The 25,809-nt window shown below is 41.9% G+C and overlaps 1 protein-coding gene across 27 annotated transcripts in view; it reads right to left on the bottom strand.

The window, feature by feature from the left end:
* celf2 (cugbp, Elav-like family member 2) overlaps positions 1-25,809 on the bottom strand; it is a 294,221-nt gene that overhangs the window by 164,265 nt on the left and 104,147 nt on the right. For all 27 annotated transcript variants that reach the window (XM_081603742.1, XM_017302940.2, XM_017302941.2 and 24 more), the window contains one exon: positions 1,933-1,968. Coding sequence is in view for 26 of the 27 variants with exons in the window: in XM_017302940.2 (XP_017158429.2) it covers positions 1,933-1,968 (36 nt within the window). In the remaining variant the exon portion in view is untranslated. The remainder of the gene's footprint in view (positions 1-1,932; positions 1,969-25,809) is intronic.

The following is a 25,809-nucleotide window of genomic DNA, read 5'->3' as shown; positions in this document are numbered from 1 at the left end:
CTTTACTCCAATCAAACCGGATTTATTGAAGCCTAAATGTTGCCGTGCCAACGCTGCACTTTTTATTTCAACAATAAAAGAACTTTGGTTCCTTAGAAAAGCCAAGTGTTGAAATATTTACCACAAAAATATCACAACTGATGAAAAGATAATCAAATAACAGATAAAAAAATGATGCTTCACTTCCTGTAAACCTGAAAATAAAAAACTAGTTTTGAATAAAACACAGATTCTCCACCAGGGGGCGCAAAGCCAGAATTAAAAACTGAAACAGTTTCGCTACGTTTTTATAAAAACACTAAAACTTAACATTAAAACTCATTTTACAGTGTAAGGCCTGGAGTAGCACTGCCCCTCCCCCACCCGTTGCTGAGCACTGCCAGCCAGCTGGCTGAAACTCCCGTTTGGAAACATTCCCAATGCTGAAAATCCACATCAGTCATGACTAGAAATCAGCAATAAAAGCTACAAATATCAATGATTGCAGAATCTGCTTCACCTGGAATGACGTCGCTAAATGATTTAATTACAAATATATAATAGAAATATGACATAAATATTGTAGCTCATTACAAGCAGAACAAATTAATTTCAGCTCAACTTGAAGCAAAACTAAAGTTTTCCAGGTTTGACAAACAAAATCTGGAATATTTAAAAACAATATTTGGGGAAAATAATTTATCCACATTATAATATACAATATTATAATTACTAATGCTTACGTAAGTATATGTTTTAATTAGATTACACTGGAAATGTGAGTTTCTCCTGTTGCTGAGCACAGCCAGCCAGCTGGCTGAAACTCCAGATTTAACCGTCACTACAGATTTAACCCCAAAATAATCTACTAATGATCTTTAAGGATAAGTCTATTACAAATATCTCCAAACATAATTTTAAACTTTCTTTAACAAAAGAAAGAAGAAGGTTTATCAGCAGAAAAACAAACTAAATACAGGAAAACTGGAAACTGAAACATAAAACTGTGAGAACCTGAAATATTCCTCCTGGACCAGCAGGACATGAACTGTGGATCTGTGCAGAACATTTGGTCTGAGCATGAACCAGTTTCAAGATTTTACATTCAGGTTTTCATCATAAAGTCTCGTCTGAGTGCTAAAATATGAGTTTTGTTAAATCTTATGTCGGATAGCTTAAATGTGACAATAAAAATGCCTGAAAATGTCTAAAGACGCATGTTTTAATCACAGACACGTTTTTAAAAGTTAAATATTTCATGATAAAAGACGTTTTACCACAGAGAGCAAAGGTCACACCAACAGGAAACGATCCTGATTCTCTAACAAACTCTTGGATGACATCTGAATCCATCCTGCAGGAAAAGTTGCTGCCAACATTCAAACTGACCAAAATGCTTTTCTAAAAAACGTAGAAGCAAAACTTTGTGAATCTTTTAAGTCGTTAAAACTGCATATTCTTTAACTATTCCCCAAACAATCCAGACTCCTAAATGGATCTGCTCCTTTCTGCTCCATTTCCCTGCTGCAGACATCAGTTCATAAAGACTTAAAATGTCATAAGAGAGGAAATCCATCACAGCGCTCATCCCTCTGTTTGCTGGAGTTTGGAACAGGATCGACCAATCAGACGCCTCCGTTCGCCTCACTGGCGGCGCTCAGGAAGGATCCTCATCTGTCCCGTTAACGACGCCTCAGATGAGGAATAGGTGGAGCTATTTTTACTCGGGCCTTATTTAAAGCTCCCCTCTGGGGTCCGGCGCTGACGGCTTCGGTTTAATGACCCTGCGCCGCGTCACACCTCTCCAATTTCCTCCTCGCCTGTCCAGGAGTTCAACTCATCATTCTGTCCTTCCAGACCAACAAACCCGCAAACCGCCGCAGCTCTGATGCCGCCCTGCAGGATGCATGCGGCGCTGCATGCGGCGCAGGAAGAGGAGAAAAGTTTTCCTACCTTTGTATCGGTCCAGAGAGGTCGCCGGCGTCCTGCCTGCGAGACAAGACAGAGAAATGATTAGAGAAAACGTCTTGAAGAAAACCAGAAAACCAAAATCGGACAAATCAGTTTCATAACTTTCCCTTAAAAAAGTCCAAACCATTTAAATTTTTCTTCAAAATGATAATTATTGATAAAACATTTCGAAAATTTTGCATTCAGAACATCCAGGCTGTTGTTCCCTCCTTCAGTCCGGTCGACCCGGTTCTACTGGAACCAGAACATCTGCTCCACCTGCAGCTGCTGTGAGTCAGACCAGCCTGTTCCCCTCCTGGCCTGTGGGGGCGCTGCAGCAAGAACCACTGAAGGAAACCACACAAAACCCTCTGAAGACACTGAGAGCAACTTCCTTCTTCTTTTAAGGCAGCTAAACGTTTCCTTGTGATGGATTTTTCTACAGCTGCTCTGCCGGTCAGCTGGCTGAAAGAAGACGTCAACATTTTCCTTCCTTACAGAAAAAACCCTCTAGATTCTCCAGGACTAAATACTGATATGAAATTCCAGACTGAATTGAACTCTGTGTAATGCAGGTTGTCGCATGGCTGACTGCAGATTTTGCAGCAGCAGATAGCCTGACTAACCACCAATCAGCTCATCAGGAACGTTAAATCAGCAAAACTTCAGAATATCAGCACTTCACCATCTAATACCAGCTGGTTATTCTACATTTCTGCTTTAGTTTGTCTATCAAAACAACAATAAATCTAGAAAATATTTGAACTTTAATAAAAATCGTTGCAGCAGCAGAAACAATAATTCCCTCATTCCAAAAACGATAAAACAGTTCAGCCTCAGTTTGACTTTCAGCTACTTTAAATCAAAAAGGAAACAGTTGGCTGCTGATGAAGGTGGAAACCACATAGGATACTGGGAAACACACACACACACACACACCGGGCGATCTAAATGGTAAATTGGTCGTGTGTGTCCTTGGGAACAGTTCTTCCTTCCTCTGGGTTTTCTCCAGAATTCCCTGCTGTTCCCTCTTTCTCCCTCCTTCTTTTCCTTTCAGCCCTTCTTCCAATTCTCTGTTCCTCTTCCACTGCATGTAAATAAATTGGTCCCCAGGCCCACCACTACACAACATGTGTGTGTGTGTGTGTGTGTGAAAGCAGACACACACACACACAACCCTCGCAATCTCAGAGCAGCCCCTAATTAGCCAGAGTTTTTATGTCACAGAGGTAAATAAAGTAAAGAATGAGTTGGAGCGCTGAGGCGGGGTGGAAGGTGATGGGGGCGAACGGGTGGACTGGGGGGGAAAGTGCAAGTGAGTATTATGATGATGAAATGCGGCGAAAAAACTCGCAGCTCCTCCTCAACACGGCGGCCAATCACCGGCAGCGCCGCTCTTTGCATTTCAAAGACGCACTCTTGTCTGTTTCATCTCCCCAAAAACCAGCAGAGACGATTGTCCTGTTATCCTGCAACACGCACACGCACACACACACACACGCACACACACGCACACACACACACGCACACACACACACACGCACACACACACACACGCACACACACACACGCACACACACACACGCACACACACACACACGCACACACACACACACACGCGCTACAGCCACCTCCGCTTCAGTCCATTTTCCTCCACCATGAATTATGAAAAAGGGAAAATGGAACATCAAACACACTCTGCTTGCTCTTCGACGTTTACACCGTGACACACACACACACACACACACACACACACACACACACACACACACACACATCGTCTGCATGCCTGCATCCAACACTTTCCTCACACTCTCAGTCTCTTATGTTACATCTGGACGATGAAGCAGCAGAACTGAGTCAGATTTGATTCAACAGGATTAATGAAAACAGCAGCAACATGTTCAGCCATGATGGAAAAGTAAGTACACCCTGGGTTAAATCAAAGCTTCAATTCACTAGTTCAGCTCAAAAAGAAAATTATTTATGACATGAAATGTTATTATATCAAGAATTTTTATTAATGTTGACTATTATGGCGAACAGCTAACAGAAAATCCAGATTTCTATATATTTTAATAAATACTCAAAGTTCCAGAAAAAGTGAATTCTGAGTTGCTTCATAAAGCATCGTTACCAAAACGACGTTCATAACTATAAAATCATCATAAATGAAGCTATTAACAGTTAATAGTATGAAGCAGGTTGGACTGGGGCCCAAAGTGACAATCTGCTTGAGGCCCCAGAAAGCTTTGGACCGGCTCTGTGACATTCCTGAAACCATCTCAGATTTTACATTATTTATAGTTTGGAATATCAATAATAATGTTCATGTGTAAAATGTCTCTCTCCACATCCTGGCCTTTACTTCCTGGAGTTAAATGAACCTCAGGACGTTTCAGAACCGTCCGGGTCTCAACGCTCTGAGACAGTAATGGACCAAAACGCCCCAAACAAACACAGCTGCTTATTTCTCCACCGAATATTCAGGATTTGTTTTTGAAAGCGAAACTGTGCTGAGTGTCTGGTACCCAGCGCTCATTAGCAGGGTTTGTTTTGGCGCCGGCGTTCCCAGGGTTGACCTGTCAGTCAAACGGCGCCGCCGCTGCTCTGCGGTTCTGGAGACGGTCGGGAGCTTCAGGGACCGAACCGTCGGGAAGCCCTGATAATTACGACTCTTGTTTGTGGAGATGAGAAGGAAACAGGCAGGTTGTGCTGAAACAAAACATTTCACACATGAAGGGCTGGAGAGCGGGTCAGGAAACCCTCAGCAAGCTGACAGGTGTCCAAAGAGCGGCGCAGGGGCCGTCTGTGGCCCTCGTAGTGATTCTGAGCGGCCCTCAACACAAAAACGGCACAAACGTTTTCCAGCTAAAGGTCGAAGGTCGATGCAGTCAAACAAATCTTAGTGAAAGTTTCTCCATCTTTCAAAACATACACAAATTAAAGTCTCCAAAATGTGGAATAAATAGAAACATACACTAAACTCCACTAAATGAAGCAAAAGTTTGTCAAGAATGAAAAACGTCCTGAAAATAAACACAAAAAGTCCAAAGACAATAGAAAAAAATATTTAGAGTTTATATGTTTGTTTTTGTTTAAATGAGGTCTAAATAGTTAAATAACTAGGTTGGTAGGCAACTTTATTAGATTTTATGTTTCACGTCCCTCTGACTTTATTTTTTTAAAATATAACGTTGTGTTAGTTCTGCAGATAAAAATGAAATAATTAGCTTCTTTAAATAAATATGCTTTTTAATTAAAACTATTTGAAGTTTCATCCCATGAGGTGAAACGTTTGGATTTACGTCTCGTTGCTTCAAACTGAGGAATCAATCAGATAATCAATGGCAGAAAGTTGGACCTTTAAATGTGAATCTTAAACACGCAGCAGCTCAAGCAAAGTGACTCAGACAAAAGACAAGCAGCTGCTTGTCTTTTCCTTTAAATGGAAACTGAAGTGTTGCACCTTTGTTAACGTGGAAATGTCAGATTAGTGTTTAAAAAGGCTTTTCAAATTTCCCCGTCGCTGCAGGAGTTTCTGCCGCCAGCGCCGACCCTTTCAAGCCTCTTCAGCGGTTTAAGGTTTTCTATCACGGCGCCTGAGTCAGAGCAGAACCTGCAGAGCTGCTTCAAACAGAAACCAGGCTCTTCAGAGGGACCGATTGCTCCAAAACGAGAAGCTTTCAGGTCCGGTTCTGGTCGCCCAGGTCTGGGGCAGCGTTGATCACAGATGGGAGAGCGGCGTCCAGGTGGAGAGCAGCCAGACTTATGCTTAGTGACAGACACACACACACACACACACACACACACACACACACACACACACACACACACACACACACACACACACACGCGCCACCGCGGCCTGCCGGAGACGAAGAGCGGAGCTGAAACGCGACGGGCTCTCGGGGCGGCGGCGCCACGGAGACGGAGCAGGTGGCGGGACCGGCCAGCACCACGGGCGCATTCCAGACGCCGTGATCGACAAAAGATGTGACATGAGGACGCGCAGGCAGGAGCGCCACAGCCAGCCGGCTGCCACGGCAACGGCGCCGAGCGTTTCCCCCGTCGGAGCGATCCTGGAGCTGCGACTCCGTCTGGATCGTTTAGAGGCTCCGAAATCTGAGGAGAGGTGGCATGCTGGAGCCTCCTGGGGGCGCTGCTACTGACCACGCACAGAGGACCGGGCTTTGACTGGGACATAAAGTCTCATCATTTCTTACTGGAAGAGAAACGAGACATTTTCATGAAACAATCACTGCAATGACTTTATTTTACCAGTTGAACCATTTTTAACTTCCTTCTACGTGAAGAATAAAAACAAAGAGTGGCGTTTTGGGGTCACTGGGTTTCCATGACAACCGTTAGATGCTCTCTCCAAAGCAGGAAGAGCTTCTCCAGCCCCACCATAAGGAGTACGGTGGAGGCCAGTGGTGCTGCGGGCCGGGGCCCGCCTCCAGGCTCATCTCTGATTTTAACTTCACCTGTTATTGTTTTGAGTTTACTCAGAAGTTTTCCACGTTTAACTTTTTCACAGCAAATTCAAAAGTGTTAAACGTTTTGGTGTTAGGAGACTTTGTGCAAAGGCAGAGTTAATTTTACTCTGACAGAGTCACATTCTGTTTATGTAACTCTGGGGTGTAAATTACTAGAAGTTAAAATCCAGTGTTAAAACAAAGAGTTTCCGTATGAAATCTAGAGCTGTTAAAATAGAATCAATAACTCTTTAAACTCTGAACTCCACCAGCGGCTCCAACACTGAAGGAGTTCATTCACTGACTCACTGACTCACTGACTCATTGACTCATTGACTCACTGACTCACTGACTCATTGACTCATTGACTCACTGACTCACTGACTCATTGACTCATTGACTCACTGACTCATTGACTCACTGACTCATTGACTCACTGACTCCGCCCCCAGAGTCACAGATTCCCACCGAGGCGACAGCAGCCGAGTCGTTTCAGGATTATTTACTTTCCACATGTCTGAGGTGTTTACCACGCTTGGTAAGTTTGGTTTTTTCTGAGATGATTTATAGGGAAGCGCTTTGCTATCACGCAAAAATAAATAAAAATTGAGCGCTATCAAGTTATAACGTGATACGTATCTTGTACGTGTTAATGTTATGTCCAGGAAGTGGCGGTATTATGCTAGGCTAGTACAGTGGCTAACAGGAATTGGTCAGGTTTCCCTTCATGTTTGGTCTACATGGATACGGATGCTGCTTTGCGCTGTGGTTAAAACCATTAATAGCTACTCTGAGCAGGATCCTACACAGAACGGGGCTGCACAGAAGGAAACGTCAATTCGGTTCTCTAGCTGTGACGGCGTTCCTGACTGTCTGGATCGAAGCTGAAGTTGGCTTCCGATTGTAGCTTCTGATTCTGGAAATGGCTAAAGAGCGATTAGAACGGAGGCTCAGATGTTTTTGCTGAACATTTTCTGTTCAGATTTCTTTTTTTTACAGTACACTTGCTGAACAACGGCTGTTCGTAACCAAGCAACCGAAATCAACAGAAGGCTAGATAGTGGCAAAATACAAAACTAGATCCTGTTAAGCATTCTTCAAAATAAAAGACTTCCTCTCTCCAAAATAAATCCTAAAGATTTGAATTTTATTATTTTTCACGTCACACATGAATAATAATAATCATGTAAATTATACTTAAGATATGACTTGACATATGAGTGTAAATAAGTAACTAATCATGTAAATTACATTTAACATATAAATGTTAAGAAATAATCTGTTCTGCTTTAAAAACAAACATCCACACGTCAAATCTGGAGTAGATTATTCTACGCCAATGGGAGAATATTTCAAACCTAGTTTCTGATTTGTGAAACCTTTATCTGAACTGTGAAACATCAAACATGAGAGATTTAAAAACCTTTTTGTCTCTGGAATGAATTATAAATGAAATATCACATTTACAATATTTGCTATTATTTTAACCTTCTGTTTTCTTTCATCTTTTGTCCTGCAGCGCCTGCCTTTCTGTTTGGCTGCTGAGGCTTACAGGGAGGCATCAGCTGGGATAATAATAATAATAATTCAGATATAAAACACGACCAAATGCCTTCAGTCGTTAAACGCTGTGCATCGTTGTGCTTTAAGGTTTGTAACCGGTAGCAGAGTCTCACACATCATCAAAAGCTGAATGTTGTCCTTTAAGACAAACAATCACCTGATGATCCTGATTTATAAATCTCGACTCGGCTCCAGCACTTAAACTCTCTTTTACGCAAATCTGTTAATTCCCATTCTTTACGCTCCAGCAACATTTTTCTTTTGCATGTTCCTCGTTTCCGTACTGAAAAAGGGAAGCGAGCTGTGGGTGTGAAGCTCCTCCAGCCTGGAATCGGCTCCAGTCTGAACTCAACGTGTCAGAACTGGTTTCACTGGACTCATTTCAAACGATTCTTAAAAACAGAGAACGGGATTCTATGTGTCACTGTTTTACACTTCTACATGGTGGTGGGCCCACATGGGTTTGCCCATTTAGGACCCATGTGGGCAGTGGAAACCCATATGGGGCCCATATGTCAGCCCTCCTTTCCCCCATATGGGGCCCATATGTCAGCCCTCCTTTCCCCCATATGGGGCCCATATGTCAGCCCTCCTTTCCCCCATATGGGGCCCATATGTCAGCCCTCCTTTCCCCCATATGGGGCCCATATGTCAGCCCTCCTTTCCCCCATATGGGGCCCATATGTCAGCCCTCCTTTCCCCCATATGGGGCCCATATGTCAGCCCTCCTTTCCCCCATATGGGACCCATATGTCAGTCCTACTTTTCCCCCATATGGGGCCCATATGTCAGCCCCCCTTTCCCCCATATGGGGCCCATATGTCAGTCCTCCTTTCCCCCATATGGGGCCCACCTCGGCATGCTGGCAGAGTTATTAAATATTTATTTTACAAAGAATTTTTAAAAGTTCAAAACAATAAAGTACCTATTTAATATTAATTATAAATGTTAAAAAAGTAGGCTGCACAGTGGTGCAGTTGGTAGAGCTGTTGCCTTGCAGCAAGAAGGTTCTGGGTTCGATTCCCGGTCGTTCTGCATGGAGTCTCCATGTTCTCCCTGTGCATGGTGGGTTTTCTCCAGGTACTCCGGTTTCCTCCCACAGTCCAAAAACATGACTGTCAGGTTAATTGGCCTCTCCAAATTGTCCCTAGGTGAGTGTGTGTGTGCATGGTTGTGTGTCTCTGTGTTGCCCTGTGACAGACTGGCGACCTGTCCAGGTGACCCCGCCTCTCGCCCGGAACGTTAGCTGGAGATTCACCAGCACCTCCCGACCCCACTGAGGGACAAGGGTGAAAGAAAATGGATGGATGGATGGATGTTAAAAAAGTACTGAGAGTTAATATCAAGATCTAACACTGTATTAGAGTTAGTGTTAAATGATTAGTAAGTGTTAAATGATTCACCCCACCAGATTTGGTATTTGACACTTTGTAAGAGTTAATTTAACTCTTCAAAAAGAGTTAAATTAACTCTTTCTGGTGTGGACCCATAGAGACACTTTAAAAGTGTTGAAATCAAACCTGACAGATTTAATCTGGGCCTCCTGGATTGGCTGTGTTGTTTTAACTCTTTCTGATTTAATCAGCTTTAATCCAACTTTTCAACTTTCTGAGACGATTTACATCTGATTCAAATAAATAAAACAATCATTTATTAATTTGGTCCATTTTGATATTTAAATATGTCTCTTTTGTTTCTGAAGTTTTCCAGAGCAACATGAAGGAAAACCGAGATGAACAATATTTTTAATTTTTAAGTTTTATGAGATTCTGACAAACATATGAATCAACTTCATTCGTAAGCTTCACATTAATACTCGCTAAAATAATTGGCGCCATATTTAATATGTTTCTGCTGCTGAGAAACGTTTCAATGCTTCAGTTTGGGTTCGTCTGCTGAACCCGGTGAAGGTTCTGGATTCTGGAGCAAACGGAAACATTTCCACGGATCTGCCTCCCATGTGTGAGCGACGCAGACGGACGGAGAGGAACCGACGGTTCTGCAGAACAGAATGTCCAGAACGGCGAGCCAAGAGAAACGAAAAGCCGATAAATCTCCAGAAGCGGATCGGTTCTGAGCCGAACGGGTCGCTGCAGAGCAGCTGCTGATTGGTCGGCCGGAGCCAGGTGTGATTCATTCAGACTGATCCGATCCTGGGTTTGGACCTGAACCAGCAGAAAATCAGATTTTTCCACTTCCTGTTTATTTTTCCAGCTGGTGTCAGCAGCCCATCTGCGAGAAGCAAACACTTGGTGTTTTTATCGCTTCGCTCCTCCTCACATCTCACACATCCGCTTCACCAAGCGTCCCTCGCTCCCCGGCCAATCAGCGCCGCCCATCACACCTCCATAAGCGCTGCTAAATTCCTCCCAAACCCGACATTCACACCTTCACACAGGTAGACGTGTGAGGACCGCCGCCCGCATGCCTGTTGTCGTGGTAACGGCTCTTTCAGATGATGTCAGACCCAGAGTGCTGGCCCGCCTCCAGACGGTTCTGGACGTTTGGACCCGAGTGACACGACAAGCCGCCGCCGCGCCGTGACGTCGGCGCCGAGCGGAGACTTGATCAGACGGCGAACCGAGTGACTCAGAGACGCTTCTGCTCATGTGCAAGACGGAGAGACCGAGGGTCCAGTCAAAGTCCAGGAACACACATCTATCTTCACTTCCAGTCTAGAAACACGCATCTATCTTCATTTACAGTCTAGAAACACGCATCTATCTTCATTTACAGTCTAGAAACACGCATCTATCTTCACTTAGTCTAGAAACACGCATCTATCTTCACTTACAGAGTCTAGAAACACGCATCTATCTTCATTTACAGTCTAGAAACACGCATCTATCTTCATTTACAGTCTAGAAACACGCATCTATCTTCATTTACAGTCTAGAAACACGCATCTATCTTCACTTACAGTCTAGAAACACGCATCTATCTTCATTTACAGTCTAGAAACACGCATCTATCTTCACTTAGTCTAGAAACACGCATCTATCTTCATTTACAGTCTAGAAACACGCATCTATCTTCACTTAGTCTAGAAACACACATCTATCTTCACTTAGTCTAGAAACACGCATCTATCTTCATTTACAGTCTAGAAACACGCATCTATCTTCACTTAGTCTAGAAACACACATCTATCTTCACTTAGTCTAGAAACACGCATCTATCTTCACTTACAGTCTAGAAACACGCATCTATCTTCATTTACAGTCTAGAAACACGCATCTATCTTCACTTAGTCTAGAAACACGCATCTATCTTCATTTACAGTCTAGAAACACGCATCTATCTTCACTTAGTCTAGAAACACACATCTATCTTCACTTAGTCTAGAAACACGCATCTATCTTCACTTACAGTCTAGAAACACGCATCTATCTTCACTTAGTCTAGAAACACACATCTATCTTCACTTAGTCTAGAAACACGCATCTATCTTCATTTACAGTCTAGAAACACGCATCTATCTTCACTTACAGAGTCTAGAAACACGCATCTATCTTCATTTACAGTCTAGAAACACGCATCTATCTTCATTTACAGTCTAGAAACACGCATCTATCTTCATTTACAGTCTAGAAACGCGCATCTATCTTCACTTACTGTCTAGAAACGCGCATCTATCTTCACTTACTGTCTAGAAACGCGCATCTATCTTCATTTAGAGTCTAGAAACACACATCTATCTTCATTTAGAGTCTAGAAACACACATCTATCTTCACTTAGAGTCTAGAAACACACATCTATCTTCACTTAGAGTCTAGAAACACACATCTATCTTCACTTAGAGTCTAGAAACACACATCTATCTTCACTTAGTCTAGAAACACACATCTATCTTCATTTAGAGTCTAGAAACACACATCTATCTTCATTTAGAGTCTAGAAACACATATCTATCTTCACTTACAGAGTCTAGAAACACATATCTATCTTCACTTACAGAGTCTAGAAACACACATCTATCGTTCATTTGGCATCTAAGGAAGGTGGTAAAGGAAAAAATAGCAAATTTACAGAAAAAAACTAAAATTTGTAGAGAAATTTAAATTTTGAGATCAATCTCAAATGTTCTAGGAAAAAAGTAGAAATGTCTGCATTTGAAAAGTCAAATTTGATAAAAACACTGGGAAATATTTGAGTTTTGAAACAAAAATTTCCAAGTTTTTTCTCCAAAATTCCTGAGCAGAAGGAAAAAACTCAAATGTAAAAATTTGCTGAATTTAATCTGAAATGGCCCCAACGAGCCGCCGTACTCGTTTCTCCTGACGTGTGGAAAACCTACATAATTGGGCAGAAGGTTTAATATCAGTTTAGATTAAAAATCACAACCAGAAGCTCATAATGAGAACAATATTTTGAAGATTTAAACCTTGTTTAATCTTCTGCTGCAGTGAGATCTGACTGATGTTTGCCTTTGATTTGTAGTAAGTGGAACATTGATCAACACATCTGATATTTGTTTGATGATGGATCTGATAAATGTAACGTTTATTGATGTTTTTATGATGTAAAGCACTTTGAACTGACTTATCGCTGACACGTTTTCTACAAATAAACTTGAGAGAAGATTCCAGCAGCTTCTGGGTTTGGTGAAGGATTTAAAACGTCTCAGAATAATCAGATCTGAGAAACAGTCCACTTCCAGAACACGTCCGGTTCTGGACTGCAACATGCTGAGAGAAATCTCCAGAAACCCTGAAACCTTCCTGAACGTTCCTAATGCTGAAGACATGAAGGTTCAGGTTTAACCTTCCTGTCAAAGGTCAGGATGAAGGTCAGTCTCAAGTTAGCCTGAAGTTAGCATAAAGTTAGCTTGAAGTTAGCCTGAAGTTTGCTTTAAGTTAGCCTTAAGTTAGCCTGAAGTTAGTCCGAAGTTAGTCAGAAGTGAGCTTGAAGTTAGCCTAAAGTTAGCCTAAAGTTAGCCTGAAGTTAGCCTGAAGTTAGCTTGAAGTTAGTTTGAAGTTAGTTTGAAGTTAGCCTGACGTTAGTCTGAAGTTAGCCGGAGAGAACAGCCTAGCTAGGCTAACTTAATTTAGAAACACTTATGAAAGTAAAACTGACCCAAAACATCAACATGATGTGACAAAGTATTTAGATTTGTATTTATTTACCACGTATTTCTATAGTTGGCCATGCTTTAGTTTACTATGTTTGTTTATGGCAGCATTATGCTGCATTATGTTTTATTTAAAGCTAACGCTACTAACCCATTAGAAAAACATGAACGTTTCTTCTGCTAAAGGGTCAATTTTAGGTAAATTGTTTCCTTTCCACTCACCATTGTTTGAAAATCAGATTAAACTTTAACATATGAATGTTTTTAATCGGGTATGTTTTATAACTAAAAATATTTCAGGTAAATCATAGTTTTGGATAAATCCATGTTTTGGTGAATCATGTAAACTGAGTCGAATCAAAAGCTTTTTGGTGATTTTATTGGATATTTTGTGGACGGTCTGCAGCGGACCACCGGCTCCAGTAAAACCAGTAAAGGTCCGTCAGGAGCAGCCGGCTCAAATGTTTTAACAGCCTCCTAAACGGCACTTATGTCGGAGCAACAGGAACATTTTTACAGTGCAAAACAACCTGAGGACACGGCGAACATCGAACTGAAAACTGTTAACATGGACATGGAGCAGTTCAGCTGCTGCAGAGAGCCGAGCGAGTCTGAACTGCAGGTTATGACGATTTCATTTTCAGCTCAAAAGATGCTGCTTATTGCATAACTGCTCCTCTGATCTGTGAAAATGAAGAACCTCAGATCAGAGCTGGAAAATAAATACGTACATTCCTGCAAAGCATTTAGATTTTGAAACAAAAAGATTAACTTCAACTTTTGATGAAGATTTAAAATCACAGAGTCAGAAGAACGAGAGTAAAACTTTTACAACATCATGCCAACGACTCTGCAAAGTACAGAATATCGACGTCATGACGCACGGAGAGATCAGCCGGAAAAACGGGAGAAAACAGAAAAACACAAACATCCATGAAAACAAACATTTATCACTGTTTTAATCTGTTCACATCATTAAAAGGTGATGTGAGAACAGAACCTCTGAACCGTCACGTTTTCTTTCTTAGCACGACTTTTACTCAGAGCGGTTTAGGTTTCTCTGATCCGTATCGATTGTTCCGATTGGAGGATTTACGGATCACTTTCTCCTACTGCTCTTCATTTCTGAACATGTTGCCGTTATCTTTCTGTTCTTTTAGCTTCATCAGTTTCTGGGCTGTTGATCTAGTGTCTGTGTTTGATTGTGTCTTTTTCAGCTAATAGTACCAACAACATTATGAAGGTTTGTTGTTTTTCTTTTTGTAGAAAGTTTGCCAGGTCCATTGCTTCGATGCTAGTCTGTGTTTTGTCCCGTTTTAGCCCGACTGACGGATTTTATCTTTATTTGCATCGAAGGTACGCATGGTCCAGTGTTGCTGAGTCAGGAAGCCTGAGATGGATCCATCCCTGCCTCCATGTTGTCATCTGACTTTATAATTTCCATAAAATGAACATCTTGATCCAGTGTTTCATTCGAAACAAAGAACTATGTCAGCTTCTTTTGATTTTAGGATCACACCAGTTGTAGCTAGAGCAGGTTTTCACGTTTCTACGGGTTTTCACGTTTTACAGGTTTTCACGTTTCTACGCGTTTTCACGTTTTACAGGTTTTCACGTTTTTACAGGTTTTCACGTTTTTACAGGTTTTCACGTTTTTACAGGTTTTCACGTTTTACAGGTTTTCACGTTTTACAGGTTTTCACGTTTCTACGGGTTTTCACGTTTTACAGGTTTTCACGTTTCTACGGGTTTTCACGTTTCTACAGGTTTTCACGTTTTACAGGTTTTCACGTTTTACAGGTTTTCACATTTCTACGCGTTTTCACGTTTTACAGGTTTTCACGTTTTACAGGTTTTCACGTTTTACAGGTTTTCACGTTTCTACGGGTTTTCACGTGTTACAGGTTTTCACGTTTCTACGGGTTTTCACGTTTCTACAGGTTTTCACGTTTCTACGGGTTTTCACGTTTTACAGGTTCACATTTCTACGCGTTTTCACGTTTTACAGGTTTTCACGTTTCTACGGGTTTTCACGTTTTACAGGTTTTCACGTTTCTACGGGTTTTCACGTTTCTACAGGTTTTCACGTTTCTACAGGTTTTCACGTTTCTACAGGTTTTCAACGTTTATACAGGTTTTCACGTTTTACAGGTTTTCACGTTTCTACAGGTTTTCACGTTTTACAGGTTTTCACGTTTCTACAGGTTTTCACGTTTCTACAGGTTTTCAACGTTTATACAGGTTTTCACGTTTTACAGGTTTTCACGTTTCTACAGGTTTTCACGTTTCTACAGGTTTTCAACGTTTCTACAGGTTTTCACGTTTTTACAGGTTTTCACGTTTTACAGGTTTTCACGTTTCTACAGGTTTTCACGTTTTACAGGTTTTCACGTTTCTACAGGTTTTCACGTTTTTACAGGTTTTCACGTTTTTACAGGTTTTCACGTTTTTACAGGTTTTCACGTTTTACAGATTTTCAACGTTTCTACAGGTTTTCAACGTTTCTACAGGTTTTCATGTTTCTACAGGTTTTCATGTTTCTTACAGGTTTTTACAGGTTTTCACGTTTTTTTTACAGGTTTTCACGTTTCTACAGGTTTTCACGTTTCTACAGGTTCACGTTTTTTACAGGTTTTCATGTTTTACAGGTTTTCATGTTTTTACACGTTTTACGGGTTTTCACGTTTTAGAGATTTTCACATTTCTACAGGTTTTCATGTTTTACAGGTTTTCATGTTTTTACAGGTTTTCATGTTTTAGAGGTTTTCACGTTTCTACAGGTTTTCACGTTTCTACGGGTTTTCACGTTTTACAGGTTTTCACGTTTCTACGGGTTTTCACGTTTCTACAGGTTTTCACGTTTCTACGGGTTTTCACGTTTTACAGGTTCACGTTTCTACCTTTTTTCACGTTTTACAGGTTTTCACGTTTCTACGGGTTTTCACGTTTCTACGGGTTTTCACGTTTTACAGGTTTTCACGTTTCTACGGGTTTTCACGTTTCTACGGGTTTTCACGTTTCTACAGGTTTTCACGTTTCTACAGGTTTTCACGTTTCTACAGGTTTTCAACGTTTCTACAGGTTTTCACGTTTTACAGGTTTTCACGTTTCTACAGGTTTTCACGTTTCTACAGGTTTTCAACGTTTCTACAGGTTTTCACGTTTTTACAGGTTTTCACGTTTTTACAGGTTTTCACGTTTTACAGGTTTTCAACGTTTCTACAGGTTTTCAACGTTTCTACAGGTTTTCATGTTTCTTACAGGTTTTCATGTTTCTTACAGGTTTTTACAGGTTTTCACGTTTTTTTTACAGGTTTTCACGTTTCTACAGGTTTTCACGTTTCTACAGGTTCACGTTTTTTACAGGTTTTCATGTTTTACAGGTTCAGGTTTTTACAGGTTTTCATGTTTTTACACGTTTTACGGGTTTTCACGTTTTAGAGATTTTCACATTTCTACAGGTTTTCATGTTTTACAGGTTTTCATGTTTTTACAGGTTTTCATGTTTTAGAGGTTTTCACGTTTCTACAGGTTTTCATGTTTTACAGGTTTTCATGTTTTAGAGGTTTTCATGTTTTAGAGGTTTTTACAGGTTTTCATGTTTTTACAGGTTGTCACGTTTTTACAGGTTTTCGTGTTTTACAGGTTTTCACGTTTCTACAGGTTTTCATGTTTTACAGGTTTTTACAGGTTTTCATGTTTTTACAGGTTTTCATGTTTTAGAGATTTTCATGTTTTAGTGGTTTTCACGTTTCTACAGGTTTTCATGTTTTAGAGGTTTTCATGTTTTAGAGGTTTTTACAGGTTTTCATGTTTTTACAGGTTGTCACGTTTTTACAGGTTTTCGTGTTTTACAGGTTTTCACGTTTCTACAGGTTTTCATGTTTTACAGGTTTTTACAGGTTTTCATGTTTTTACAGGTTTTCATGTTTTAGAGATTTTCATGTTTTAGTGGTTTTCACGTTTCTACAGGTTTTCATGTTTTACAGGTTTTCATGTTTTAGAGGTTTTCATGTTTTAGAGGTTTTTACAGGTTTTCATGTTTTTACAGGTTGTCACGTTTTTACAGGTTTTCGTGTTTTACAGGTTTTCACGTTTCTACGGGTTTTCACGTTTTACAGGTTCACGTTTCTACGCGTTTTCACGTTTTACAGGTTTTCACGTTTCTACGGGTTTTCACGTTTTACAGGTTTTCACGTTTCTACGGGTTTTCACGTTTCTACAGGTTTTCACGTTTCTACAGGTTTTCACGTTTCTACAGGTTTTCAACGTTTCTACAGGTTTTCAACGTTTATACAGGTTTTCACGTTTTACAGGTTTTCACGTTTCTACAGGTTTTCAACGTTTCTACAGGTTTTCACGTTTTTACAGGTTTTCACGTTTTACAGGTTTTCACGTTTCTACAGGTTTTCACGTTTTACAGGTTTTCACGTTTCTACAGGTTTTCACGTTTTTACAGGTTTTCACGTTTTTACAGGTTTTCACGTTTTACAGGTTTTCAACGTTTCTACAGGTTTTCAACGTTTCTACAGGTTTTCATGTTTCTACAGGTTTTCATGTTTCTTACAGGTTTTTACAGGTTTTCACGTTTTTTTTACAGGTTTTCACGTTTCTACAGGTTTTCACGTTTCTACAGGTTCACGTTTTTTACAGGTTTTCATGTTTTACAGGTTCAGGTTTTTACAGGTTTTCATGTTTTTACACGTTTTACGGGTTTTCACGTTTTAGAGATTTTCACATTTCTACAGGTTTTCATGTTTTACAGGTTTTCATGTTTTTACAGGTTTTCACGTTTCTACGGGTTTTCACGTTTTACAGGTTTTCACGTTTCTACGGGTTTTCACGTTTCTACAGGTTTTCACGTTTCTACGGGTTTTCACGTTTCTACAGGTTTTCACGTTTCTACGGGTTTTCACGTTTTACAGGTTCACGTTTCTACGCGTTTTCACGTTTTACAGGTTTTCACGTTTCTACGGGTTTTCACGTTTTACAGGTTTTCACGTTTTACAGGTTTTCACGTTTCTACGGGTTTTCACGTTTCTACGGGTTTTCACGTTTCTACGGGTTTTCACGTTTCTACGGGTTTTCACGTTTCTACAGGTTTTCACGTTTCTACGGGTTTTCACGTTTCTACAGGTTTTCACGTTTCTACAGGTTTTCACGTTTCTACAGGTTTTCAACGTTTCTACAGGTTTTCACGTTTCTACAGGTTTTCACGTTTCTACAGGTTTTCACGTTTTTACAGGTTTTCACGTTTTACAGGTTTTCACGTTTTACAGGTTTTCACGTTTCTACAGGTTTTCACGTTTCTACAGGTTTTCACGTTTCTACAGGTTTTCACGTTTATACAGGTTTTCACGTTTATACAGGTTTTCACGTTTTTACAGGTTTTCACGTTTTTACAGGTTTTCACGTTTTACAGGTTTTCAACGTTTCTACAGGTTTTCAACGTTTCTACAGGTTTTCATGTTTCTTACAGGTTTTTACAGGTTTTCACGTTTTTTTTTACAGGTTTTCACGTTTCTACAGGTTTTCACGTTTCTACAGGTTCACGTTTTTTACAGGTTTTCATGTTTTACAGGTTCAGGTTTTTACAGGTTTTCATGTTTTTACACGTTTTACTGGTTTTCACGTTTTAGAGATTTTCACATTTCTACAGGTTTTCATGTTTTACAGGTTTTCATGTTTTTACAGGTTTTCATGTTTTAGAGGTTTTCACGTTTCTACAGGTTTTCATGTTTTACAGGTTTTCATGTTTTAGAGGTTTTCATGTTTTAGAGGTTTTTACAGGTTTTCATGTTTTTACAGGTTGTCACGTTTTTACAGGTTTTCGTGTTTTACAGGTTTTCACGTTTCTACAGGTTTTCATGTTTTACAGGTTTTTACAGGTTTTCATGTTTTTACAGGTTTTCATGTTTTAGAGATTTTCATGTTTTAGTGGTTTTCACGTTTCTACAGGTTTTCATGTTTTAGAGGTTTTTACAGGTTTTCATGTTTTTACAGGTTGTCACGTTTTTACAGGTTTTCGTGTTTTACAGGTTTTCACGTTTCTACAGGTTTTCATGTTTTACAGGTTTTTACAGGTTTTCATGTTTTAGAGATTTTCATGTTTTAGAGGTTTTCACGTTTCTACAGGTTTTCATGTTTTACAGGTTTTTACAGGTTTTCATGTTTTAGAGGTTTTCATGTTTTACAGGTTTTTACAGGTTTTCATGTTTTAGAGGTTTTCATGTTTTACAGGTTTTCATGTTTTACAGGTTTTCATGTTTTACAGGTTGTCACGTTTTTACAGGTTTTCGTGTTTTTACAGGTTGTCACGTTTTACAGGTTTTCATGTTTTTAAAGGTTCACACGTTTCTACAGGTTTTCATGTTTCTACAGGTTTTCATGTTTTAGAGGTTTTCATGTTTTAGAGGTTTTCATGTTTTACAGGTTAGGATTGATGCAGCTCAGGTGTAGTTCTGTTTCCATGCAGCTGAATGTGAATTTCTGCTCATTTCTTTCCTTCATGTCGGCAGCAGAAATCTTCCTGAGCAGCTCAGATTTTCAGCCGTTTCTGGATTAGCTGCATCATTCTGTGGTTTTGTTTTCAAGGCCAGGAAGCGTAACGAATGTTCCTCGTGGAGCCGAGTGACACAAACGTTGCACTCACAGCCGTTGGTTTTGCTGTGGAAACTATACGAGCTAACAAACCTCTCTGCTGCGGAACCAGACGGGGTGTAAAAGCGGCCGGCTCCGGAGCGAGAAGTGGGCCATTACGCTGTAAAGCTACAACAGGAGCCTCAATGGGCCATTTCCCTTCGCGTGCGGCCTGGAGTGTGTTAGCGGCATGCATGCACTCATGCATGCACGTGTGACATATTGAGGGCATTTAAATGCGCCGAGAGAAACGACCTGCGTGTTAAAGGGTGAACAAAGGGAGACGTGGCAGCAGAGTGTTAGGCCTCATTTACTCTGTCATATTCAAGGGCCATGCAGGCTGCACACACACACACACACACACACACACACACACACACACACACACACACACACACACACACACACGCTGCAGACTAGAGCTGAGGTAAACGATTATTTTAGTATTCAATGTTTTATTGTCATACCAGCTTTGCTTGTTTGTGGTCCCAGACTAAGAAATCAAACAGATAAATAATAAACAGATAAATAAATAAAGTAATTTATAATACATATAAACTAAAGTGTGTGTGTGTGTGTGTGTAAATCATTTCCAAAGTGAGATGCAGCTTCAGTTCAACAGTTTGACGGCTGAATGTAACTTATTGATTATTCTGATGACTAATAAAATAATCAACTAAAAACAAACATTTGATGAAATTAAATATTGGTAGATTCTGCTGTAACGTCAGTTTTAATATCAGATCATCAACAGTAAATTATTAAAAAAAATTAACCTGTAACAATAATCACTCACTTTTTATGTTGACCTGGAGAAAAACTATACAAAAATCTGAGATTATATCACATTAAAAAAATAAAATGTCTGGACTCCAGTCTGTTTTACTCACAGGTGGAAGGGAGAAAGTTACGCATCACAAATAATCACCGGCTGGGAACACGACGCACTAAACAGAAAACAAAACGAAGCTCTGAGGAATTTCAATAATCGAGGAATCGTTACAGTCCTACTGCACACACACACGCACACACGCACACACGCACACACACACACACACACACACACACAGTCATGCTGAGAAATGCAACAACCTAAAGGATTCCCCAGTCATCCATCAGGCCTCCTCTTCCTCCTCTGACAGCAGATCGGCTCCGTTAGCTCAGACCTCCTCACACCTGCAAATGAAGCGCCGTCATGGAGGCGTGCGTCAGGCGCCGCCGCCGCCGCCGCTACCCGACCCGCCACGGCTCCCGGCAGGAGGGCAGGGAGGGCCCGGTTCACGGCCGACACAAATGGAGACGCATCAGGGTTCTGATTGGACGGGGATGTGGAGACGGTGAGCGAGCGAGGAGGGGAGAGAGAGAGAGGCCGGCGCCGTGAGAATGGACGACAGGAAGTTAGAGGAGTTACCATGACAACTGGCCAAACATTGTAAACGTCATGGCGGGTTTGGACTCTGGTCATTTTCACCATGAATCTCTGCTGGTTCCAATCCGTTAAATCAGGCAGCAGAGGAGCCCAGACGCCCGGACCGGTTCTGGTTCCGGTTCTCCACTGGACTCCCACACAGTAACGTGTCCAACTTCAGGAGCTTCGTATCCACAACCATCGACTCGCTTTCTGTTCTGAAATGTTTCCGAACTGCCGTCATTCTTCACACCTTCAGCAGTGACGAGTCGCACTGGTTGTTGCTAGGCAACCAAATGAGTTGCTAGGCAACCAGAGGCCGAGCGAGATAGTTGACGCCACCAAGAAGCTTTCCCTCTGCCTGCATCCCCCAGAATGCTGTGCGGTTCTGGATCAGAGTGGATCAGTCGATCAAGCATGTAATTTATTGATATCGATCACGATTCTGTATTAATATCGATCCATCGGCTTTATTTGTCGGGTGCACAGTGGTCCAGTTGGTAGAGCTGTTGCCTTGCAGCAAGAAGGTTCTGGGTTCGATTCCCGGTCTTTCTGCATGGAGTCTCCATGTTCTCCCTGTGCATGGTGGGTTTTCTCCAGGTACTCCGGTTTCCTCCCACAGTCCAAAAACATGACTGTCAGGTTAACTGGTCTGTCTAAATTGTGAGTGTGTGTGTGCATGGTTGTGTGTCCTGTGTGTCTCTGTGTTGCCCTGCGACAGACTGGCGACCTGTCCAGGTGACCTTCCAGGTGACCCCGCCTCTCGCCCGAAACGTTAGCTGGAGAGGCAGCAGCAGCTCCTGACCCCATTAAGGGACGAGGGTGTTAGAAAATGGATGGATGGGCTTTATTGGTCCCGTTTGGTGCGGCCTTTGCAGACGCCCTCCTCTCCTCTCCAAGGTCGCCGCCGGTTGGAGGTCGGTGGACAGGCGAAGCTCCGTCTGCAACACCGACAGCAGCAGGAAGCAGGTTTTCCTGCTCTGGCGGTTGAATCTCTTCCTCCTCCGATGGAATGATTATAGATTATAGAGACGTATGCGGCGAAACCATTACTGACAATTCGCTGCTGTGCAGCCCGTGAGGAAGGTCCTTCCATTGTACACTGTGGCTTTCACAGCCTTGAAGAACTGTCACACAAATTACTGTAATTATCCATCTAAATGTCTTTTCTGTTCATTTAATGACTTCATTTATTACAGTTAAAGCCAAATTGCAGTTTAAAGCCACAAGCAATGAAAAGAAGCACTTTTCTTAGGCAATCAACACTTGATGAAGCTCTTTAGACTGAGATTTAAGATCCATGCACCTGAAGCGCTGGATCTGGGCTCACAGGCATGTAGCTGCGCTTTACTCTCATTTATCTTTTGTGTTTTTAAACACAATTAGATCCTCAGAAACCTTCTGCTGTTTGCTGCTGCAATTAAAGCCCCGATGTCTGCAAGTTCATTAAAATGCTGTACTTGTATATTGGCAGTAATCGGCTTGATTAGTCAAGTGTTGATTGTGCTAATTCTGCTCTCAGCTCCAAAAATACAATTTCACCCAACATAACATAAATAAACAGGTGAAGGCGTGCGCGGATTAACAAACACACCGAATCAATTCAATAAAGACAGAAATCAGAGTTAAAAGGGTTTTTTTTCTTTTAACTTAAGAGAAAATCTATATATTATCATGGATTTTATGCTTTTAGTGCCATAAGCAGTAAATAATTATGATGCTGCAGCGTAAGTTGACTCAACTGAGCCATTTTGTTGCTAAAGCTACATGCTTTTTGCGCATCTCTGCTTTTTGCGGATGATGTGGTCCTGTTGGCTTCATCGGAACGTGATCTGCAGCTCTCACTGGAGCGGTTCGCAGCCGAGTGTGAAGCGGCCGGGATGAGGCTCAGTGCCTCCAAATCCGATGCCATGGTCTTGAGCCGGAAAAGGGTAGAGTGCCTTCTCCGGGTCAGGGGGGTCGTCCTGCCTCAAGTGGAGGAGTTTAAGTATCTGGGGATCTTGTTCACGAATGAGGGAAGAAGGGAGATCGACAGGCGGATTGGGGCAGCGTCTGCCGTGAAGCGGGCGCTGTACCGGTCCGTCGTGGTGAAGAGAGAGCTGAGCCAAAAAGCGAAGCTCTCGATTTACCGGTCGATCTACGTTCCCACCCTCATCTATGGTCATGAGCTTTGGGTCATGACCGAAAGAACGAGATCACGGGTACAAGCGGCCGAAATGGGTTTCCTCCTCCGCAGGGTGGCTGGGCTCTCCCTTAGAGAGAGAAGCTCGGTCATCCGGGAGGGACTCAGAGTAGAGCCGCTGCTCCTCCACGTCGAGAGGAGCCAGTTGAGGCTCGGGCATCTGGTCAGGATGCCTCCTGGACGCCTCCCTGGTGAGGAGTTCAGGTCCCACCGGGAGGAGGGGAGACCCAGGACACCTGGAGGGACTATGTCTCTCTATGGCCTGGGAACGCCTTGGGGTTCCTGGAGGAGCTGGAAGTGGCTGGAGAGGGAAGTCTGGGCCTCCTGAGGCTGCTGCCCCCGCGACCCGACCCCGGATAAGTGGAAGAAAATGGATGGATGGATGGGCTACATGCTAACAGCTTTCATTTCCTCCATTGGAGAGATGAGATCTACAACATTAGATGCATCGCAGATAAAACAAGAAGTTCAGAAAAGAATCTCAGATTAAACTCAGAAATCTTCTAAAAAATTGAACATTTTCAGAGTTTCAAACTCAGAAATGTCCTTTTTTTCTAGAAAATGTATGAGATTATTGTTTAAACTGAGTTTTATTTAGCAAATGTTTGTTTTTGGAGCTCAGAAATTCATTTTTGCCCCAATAAGCTGGTGCAGAAACCAGAACTCCAGATCGTCTCATAAATTTCTGATCAGTCCCGGTGAGTCGATCGGTGACGAAAGGCGGCCATCAGACCCGACGGATAAATCAATACGAGCGCCGTGTGTTCATCAGATTCGGGGCGGCGGCTTAGACAGTGAAATGTCAGCCTCTAATCTCTTTAATAGCGGGATATTACATTTTAATCCCAGTCTGATTCCGTGGCTCTCTTCATTAAGGCCACCTGCAGACGCCGTGGAGGAGCGAGGGGCAGGAAGGAGGTAAATACAGAGATCGCTATCAAAACAGAGCTGGTAATTAAGCCAGAGAGGAGGAGGAGGAGGAGGAGGAAGGGCCGGGTTACGGAGCGCCGACGCGGCGCAGTGATTGACTGCGAGACGCGGAGGCAGTAAAGTGATGTGGATGAGGAGTGAGGACAAATTGATATGATCACAACACGTCACATTAAAGACAGTCCTGCCATCCATCAACATGATAAAAGGCCTCCTTCACTCCAACACAACCATTGATCTCAATGCTTCACGTCGCCAGCCACTAACCATTTATGATAACTATCATTATGCAGTTATGAGGACGCTGACGATCTATCATAGCTCTGCAGGCCACAATGAAAAGATAACCCTTGCTAATTTGTTGCACTGACGAGCTCAAATCACGGAGGGAAATTAGCCAGAAAGGAGAATAATTTCACTCAATTTCTCTCAATTATGTCAGAAAATAATGAAAAGTGAAAGCGGATGAAGACGATGGTTGAAGGGACTTAAAGGGAGAAGCGTGGATGATGAGTTTGATTTGTTTCAGGGACGTCTTCAGAGACGCAGGCAGAGGAAAAGTAACACTGATGATAAGAGCAAACATGCTTTAAATCAGCCCTGAGAAAATCACTGAATCAATATCAATTAGGCTGCAGAGCCGAACGGACAACTGGCTTTGTTTTAACTAATGAAGTCTGTGGAGAATCCTATCTGTTACACACACACACACACACACACACACACACACACACACACACACACGCACACACACACACACACACACTACCAACCATGACAGTTTGGAAAACACTCAGACGTCCTGAAACTCGTCCGTCGCTCCATGATGAGATTTAAAATGTTGGGGATTCAAATGGGTGGATAAATTTCTCTGATCTTTTGGGTAAGCGTTTGGATTTATGAGCTCAACAAACCATTTATGTTTATCTACGTAGTAAAACTGTACAAAATATTTGATTTCCACTGAAACACCAGGAAAACGATCCAATACTGAGAAAACGGGTGTTTCTGTTGGACTTCAGGAGGGATTTAACGTGTGTGTGTGTGTGTGTGTGTGTGTGTGTGTGTGTGTGTGTGTGTGTGTGTGTGTGTGTGTGTGTGTGTGTTTGTGTGTGTGTGTGTGTGTGTGTTGGACTCTGATGTTTGACATTCTGATGGATTTCATAACAAATCGTAGCTTAAAATATTAGAGAAATAAAAACTAGAACGGGGTTGTTTGTTTCCAGCAGCATCAAAATATGAACATAAATTTGTATTTTTATTAAAGACTAGGGCTGAACCGATTCCTCGAGTGATTCGAGTACCTCGATTATTAAAATTCCTCGAGGAAAATGTTCCTGCCTCGAAGCTTCGTTAATTTATGTTTTATCCTTTAGCGCACCGTGTTTCAGCCGGAACATTATTTGCGTTGCGCGGAGCTCTGACTTCCGCCTCTGAGTTGTTGACGGAAGCTACGTGTTAGCAGCATAACGTCCAATCTTCAACTTCGGCCCGCGGGGATTTTACTGATTGGTGATAATTCCGGGTTTCCATCGTTTTTTGTGGGACCAATAAACATCCTTAAAATGACCGGCGCGATGCCGGGAGTTCGGCAGCCTTTCTGCTCCG

Source organism: Poecilia reticulata, chromosome 23, assembly GCF_904066995.2.
Source record: "Poecilia reticulata chromosome 23, P_reticulata-male-v2, whole genome shotgun sequence".
NCBI classification, from domain to species: domain Eukaryota; kingdom Metazoa; phylum Chordata; class Actinopteri; order Cyprinodontiformes; family Poeciliidae; genus Poecilia; species Poecilia reticulata.
This window is presented reverse-complemented; position numbering and strand designations above follow the sequence as displayed.